Raw genomic sequence first — 6,487 nt, 5'->3', positions numbered from 1 at the left:
ACACACACACACACACATATACATACAAGAGAGAAAACATCCCCAGCATGGAAAGGGGATGGAGAACAGCCTGTGACCTGAGGTCAAATCCCAGCACGACCACTCACAGCTGAGACTTTAATCCCCCCATGCTGTACTTTTTTCATGAGATATTGGTGCCTAGCTCATAGCATGAATGTGAGGCTCCAATAAAACAATATGTGGACAAAAACTGCTTAGCCCATTTCTTGAAGCAGACTCTTAATACTCTTTTCTATTAGTAATAGGCACCAAAGTAATCTTTTACTGTGGACAAAATCAAAAAAAGAGATCAGATTTAGGTGCTAGTAAGTCCAAGGCAGAATAGAGACACGAAATGTGCTTGGATGAGTCTATGCTCAGAAACTGCCAATAGTCCAGATTCTCTGAGTTCAGTATTTCCCTAACGTAGCCGAGTCATCAGCCTCCCCTTCTTTCTTTCCTTTTCTTCTCTCCCTTCCTCCTTTCCCTCTTCTCTTCCCTTCTCTTTTCCTTCCCTTCAAATATGAACATTAACTGAGCACCAATTCTGTGCTGGGCTTTGCGCCGGCCACCAGTACTACAGAAACCAGTAAGACACAGTCGCTGCTTTCAAAGACCCTCCTCACTAGGCCACAGGGGAGCCAGGCCCTGGGCAGACGATCACAGCCTGGCATGACACAGGCTGTGCCTGGGACCCTTGCCAGATCCCATGGGAACAAATACATGTTTAACTCTCAAGTGATAAATATGACTGGATGCATCCATCCACTCATTCTTCAGGGAGGTGGCAAAGGACCAGAGGGGAGAAGGTGATATGGGGAATAATTTCTCCAGATGTAAGCATCCAGATATCAGCCCCAAAGGCTGCAGAGGGTACCAGGAGATGTGGGAAAAAAGATGGAAGTCTGTGGGCAAAATTTGGAGGATAGATATAACCTGAATGGGTTGTTGGAAAACAAAAGTTCCATACAAAATTTTTGAGGCATTTGATATAAGCCCAGCACAGGGCCATAAATCTGTTTGATGAGATGCATCTAAAAATGCTGTGCTAAAAGCTGTGTGAGACTGGGCGTGGTGGTTCATGCCTGTAATGCCAGTACTTTGGGAGGCCGAGGCAGTCAGATCATCTGAGGTTGGGAGTTCGAAACGAGCCTTACCAACATGGAGCAACCCCGTCTCTATTAAAAATACAAAATTAGCCAAGTGTGGTGGCACACACCTGTAATCCCAGCTACTCAGGAGGCTGAGGCAGGAGTATTGCTTGAACCCAGGAGGCGGAGGTTGCAGTGAGCCTCCAGCCTGGGCAACAAGAGTGAAACTCCATCCAAAAAAAAAAAAAAAAAAAAGCTGTGTGATACATTAGCATTTGGTGAATATAGTGGGTAGGAGGGATTTGAGGCAGGGGAGTATCTCTAGACTTAACCCTCCAGGGGCTAAGGAGTTGCAGGTGCAGCAGAGACATTTAGACTTGATGTAGAATGGGGTCCTGGCTTTCCTTGGAGTAATGCATCTGCTGGTTATAGGGTGTCCAGTGCCTGCTCCACCACTTCCAGGAGTGTGACCTTGGGCAAGTTATGTGACCTGGCTGAGATCATGCAGAATAGGAATGACCACAGCCACTCCATAGGGAATTGGAAGAACTGATTGAGCATCTGGAGATCAAGTGGATTGGGGGCATTACAGGATGGAGAAGCAGCCTGGATAGAGTGCAGGGTGAGAGCATGTTTGTGTCCTTGGAGCTACAAATAATTCCTAGTGGTGGCATGTGACTCCGAGCTGCAGTGGACATGCCAGTTCATAGGATGTCATTTCATGGTTCTCTGCAGAATTATCTGCACAATTATCTGCACAAATATTTGTGTCCTTGGAGCCACAAATAATTCATCTGCTGGTCCTACAGCAGATGAAGCCCGGTGGCTCATGATTTCAAATGTGCATTCAGCTAGCTTATCCTGTATGTGCGTGTGTGTGTGTGTGCGTGTGTGTGTGTGCATGTGTGTGCATGCGCATATGCACATGGGTGTATTTCAGGGGGATAGTCCCAGAAATTGATTTACCTATGCTTGTCATCAGGCACAGCCCTGTTGATATTTTCTTCACAGTTAATCCAGGTTTTTGGAGGTTCCCTTCTGATTCATTTTAACATTTTAGATTGTCATTGATGAAGAGTGGAAATGTCAACATAATTCAGAGAAAGATCAGCAACAGAAACATACGTACAGACACCCACGAGCTCACTCCCCTGCCACATGTTTTTTATGTTTCGATAAGCCCTGCTAGCCCTGGTCCAGGGTGCTGGTGGTGGCACGTGACTCTGGGCTGCAGCAGACATGCCAGTTCATAAGATGTCATTTCATGATTCTCTGCAGTCTTCCCTCTGATCATTGTAAATACTGGCATCAGATTGGTACTTTACAAAGGGTAAATGAGTTTCGTCCCGACGTACTCCCTTGCCACCATCTTAATATTTTTCTGTTTATTAGAATCTTTTAAAAAGTATTCACCAATTATTTGAAGCAGAATAACCCTTATGAGGATGGTTTGCCCAACTGCCTTTGAGATAACTCCCTTACCATTGCAAACACTGAGGTTCAGGAATCCTTTGAAGAATTCTTCATTAGTTCTTTCCTTCATAGGTACTTACTGACCGTGCGTAAATGCTCTAATCTTCCATGCCCAGTGAAGTTGGCCTGGCCTCAGCCTCTAGGGATCAAGCAGTCCAAAGGGCTGACAATGAAGCAAATGGAGAATTAGAGTCACAGTCCCCTGCTGAGGAGCTCAGGGTTCACTTGCAGGCAGCTGAGCAGTGATCCCCTCAATCCGTAGGGAAGTGAGGGGTCTGGGAAAAATTTTCCAGCAGGGGAGCATCTGAGCTGAGCATTGCCAGAGGCTCCCAGGGTAGGTGTGAGGATTTTAGGTAGAGGGAAGCCCTCCCACAGGGGCAAAGGGAGGTGTGGTGCACCTGGAACCTGCAGGAAATGGCTAGAAAGTTCATGGCTACCAAGTGCGGCATGAGGGAGTGAGGCAAGGTGAGAGGCCAGGCTGGACAGGGGTGGGTGGAACGTGGCAGTCCCCTGTGCCGTATTCAGATGAGGACAGTGATACTGAACGATTTTAGGTGGTGTATTAGTCCATTTTCACGCTGCTAGAAAGAACTGCCCAAGACTGGGTAATTTATAAAGGAAAGAGGTTTCATTGACTCATTGTTCTGCATGGCTGGGGAGGCCCCAGGAAACTTACAGTTATGGAGGAAGGGGCAGCAGGTGCTTCTTACATGGTGGCAGGCAGGAGAGTGAATATGTGAGACAGCAGGAAAAACTACCATTTATAAAACCAGCAAATCTCCTGAGAACTCACTCAATATCACAAGAACAGCATGGGGGAAACTGCCCCCATGATCCAGTCACCTCCTATCATGTCCATCCCTCGACACGTGGGGATTTCAGAGAGGGAGATATGGGTGGCAGCACAGAGCCAAGCCATACCAGGCAGGATGTGGTGTGGAGTCCTCAGGCACAAGGCCCTCTCCTACTCCTTTCCACAAGCCCATCTGCTAATTGGATGGCTGGGGGGACCCAGGCACACATCCATGAAGGGAGGTCACACTTGACTCTGCTCTGGAAGGTTACACATTGGCCGCCTGGAGTTGAATCCGGGAGGGAAGATGGGTTGGAAGGCTGGGCGTGGGGGAATCTCCCTGGGTGGGGCCCAGAGTTTGCCTCTCACAGACTTTCAGCTTGAGAGCCTTCTCTAAGGGTGTCTTTCTCCACACAGGCCATGCTGCAGTAGACCCTCACAGCGTCTCTTCCTGGCCAAGAGAAGCCTGTCCCCAAGAACAGGAGAGCCATGGTCGGCCTCCGAGGGAACGCTGTGGCTGGCCTCCTCTGGATGCTGCTGCTGTGGAGTGGGGGCGGCAGCTGCCAGGCTCAGCGGGCAGGTGGGGCCACCATGGGCTGTGCCATGCTGTGCTGGGGACAGAGCAGACAGCATGTGTCTGTGAGCATGGGCTGTGGTGTGTGCATGCAAGTGAGCTCACAACTGACCGTGTGAGAGAGAGGGAGAGTCTGGAATCCAAGTGTGAGTCAGCTGCCCTCCAACCTAGGGACAGAAACTCACCAGCTGCTCAGCAAGGGCCTGTATGTGTCTGAGAGTGTGTGTATGAGTGTGTGAGGAGGTGCGAGGTGTGAGGGAGAGTGTGTGAGGGAGTGTGAAGGAATGTGGGGGAGTGTGAGTGTGTGGGACTTTGAAGTGTGTGAGGGAGTGAGAGAATGTGTGTGAGTTTGAGGAAGAGTGTGGGGGAGTGTGAGGGAGTGTGTGTGAGTTTGACAAAGTGTGTGGGAGTGTGGGGGAGTGTGAGCTTGAGGGAGTGTGTGGAGGAGTGTGAGAGTGTGTGTGAGTTTGAGGGAGTGGGTGAGGGAGTGTGAGGAAGTGTAGGAGTGTGTGACGAAGTGTGTGGGGAGTTTGAGGGAGTGTGTATGAGTCTGAAGTGTGGGGGAGTGTGAGAGAGTTTGGGGGAAGTGTGTGAGGGAGTGTGTGGGGGAGTGTGTGTGAGTTTGAGGGAGTGTGTGAATACGTGTGGCGATGTCAGTATGCATGTGAGTGTGAATGTGAGGGGATGGGTGTGTGTTCGTGTGAGAGGAGGAGAGAGCGTGACAGAGAGAGGGAATGAGTTGCTTTAACACGTCTTAATCAGTCACATCCTGGGTTGTGAGCCTGTCTCTACCAAGTGTGTGCAGGTTTGGAGCTCGGGGAGGAGGCCCGGGTGAGGACCTGGCTGTGTTGTCCTGTGAAGGTTCTGGGACACATGTACACACTGGAGCCCACTTAGCAAAGGCATCCAGGACGGTGAGAAAAGTGTGTTTATGTAGTAGACCCTGTAATTGGGAAAGTTGACTGGAGATGAGAAGGCCCGGGGCAGGAGGGGAGAGACATGGCAACATGGTTTTGCTAACCTGTATGAGGGCCCCTGCCCTGGGGGAAGGCACGGGTCAGTGCTTAGTTGTGAAGGAGGGATCAGGGCCCACAACCTCGGCATAGAGCCTGCACACTAGGGTCCTCAATACACAGACAGGGGCAACATTTTGTGTACTGCCCACAAGGCGGCCAGGGAGACTGCCTGTCATTAGATCCAGGAAGCAAAATGCTGGGCCCATCTTACAGGAAGTGATATTCTAAGGCTTTTCTCCCTGGACTTAAAAAAGAAAGTTTGACATTATTTCTTTATTGAATTTACAGAGTTGTCTCATGCTTTTTTTTTTTTTTTTTTTTTTTTTCCCTGAGCCTCTCAAAGCCTGGCTAGCTGGAAGGGCAGTACTAACTGTAGACATCCTGTTTTACATGCAGGGAACATGAGATTTCTGTGCACATCTAGCCAACCCCAAACGCACAGCCAATGCACAGGATTATCACATTTAAAAGCAAAAAGGCCCTAGGGTGGTCTCCTCCGTGCCCTCATGTCAGAGTGGAAAATGGTGGGCCCAAGGAAAGCACTCACCTGCCAGCAGTGGCATAGCCCCTGCCTTAGCAGAGTCAAGGCCAGAAGCCAGGGCACCCGCCCCAGTTCAGATCTCTTCTCTCCACATCGCACTCCAGCCTCACGGGCACACAATCCCGCCTGTTCCCTGGCCTCTGGGAGAAAATGTGTCCTGAGCTCAAAAGGGCCCCTTGGGGAGGCCTCCTGAACAAATGAAACTTCTGTAGCCTTCAAACAAATTTGCTCTAGGATTAAAGCCTGCAGGCCGGGTTCTGCCTGGCCCTCAGCAGCAATTATCCTGAACAGACTGGGACATTATTGTCCCAAGCACAAAAGAATGACCTTTTGTGTCAAGGAGAAAAACTCCCCAGGAATTATCTCCAAGTCTGCACATCTGGCCACACACACTCCAGAGTTCTAATCTTGTTAGGGATCAGTCCTGCTAAGGCTGGGATATAACTCAGTGCCTGACATGCAGATTGTCACTTGGATTTTTAAAACTAGAGGGAAAGGTAGGTGTGGAACATTCAAGGGTGGCATTGGCTCAGACCACATAGGGAAGCATTTGTGGGAGTATGTGTGTAAATACATATAGCTTTATCGTTTTTCTGTTTTTTGAACTTTATTGCTTGCAAATATAAAAGCAAAAAATACAAAAAATAAAATTCACTCATAGCTCTGCTTACCAGAGGTAAGCAAGTATTTCCTTCTCAGGTTCTGTCATGCATACATACATATACAATCGTGCGTGCACACACACACGCATAGGTTTTCTTTCCAGAAATTCTATGTTATACATATTATTTTATAAACAGTTTTTCACACCGAATGCTATATTGGAAAAGTGTATCCATGCTGGTAAATAAGGATTCCTCTGCAGCCGTCACTGTCATGGCTGCCTAGCAATGAATACGTCATAATTTTTCTTTAAGTAATTTCTTTAATTCCACATAGGTGATTGTGTCGTTATCTCCAGCATTTTTTTTTTTTTTTTTTTTTTTTTTTTTTTTTTTT

The 6,487-nt window shown here is 48.3% G+C and overlaps 1 protein-coding gene across 1 annotated transcript in view; it reads left to right on the top strand.

The window, feature by feature from the left end:
- Positions 1 to 6,487, top strand: part of LOC108515904 (collagen alpha-1(XXII) chain) — a 184,218-nt gene that overhangs the window by 26,000 nt on the left and 151,731 nt on the right. Inside the window, exon 2 of the mRNA XM_017853085.1 lies at positions 3,775 to 3,937. Within this exon, the coding sequence (XP_017708574.1) occupies positions 3,847 to 3,937 (91 nt within the window). The 5' untranslated portion in view covers positions 3,775 to 3,846. The remainder of the gene's footprint in view (positions 1 to 3,774; positions 3,938 to 6,487) is intronic.

The sequence above is a fragment of the Rhinopithecus bieti genome, unplaced genomic scaffold (assembly GCF_001698545.2).
Source record: "Rhinopithecus bieti isolate Rb0 unplaced genomic scaffold, ASM169854v2 scaffold_36448, whole genome shotgun sequence".
NCBI classification, from domain to species: Eukaryota; Metazoa; Chordata; class Mammalia; order Primates; family Cercopithecidae; genus Rhinopithecus; species Rhinopithecus bieti.
Note: the sequence above shows the minus strand (reverse complement) of the source record. Positions and strands in the feature narration are given on the sequence as shown.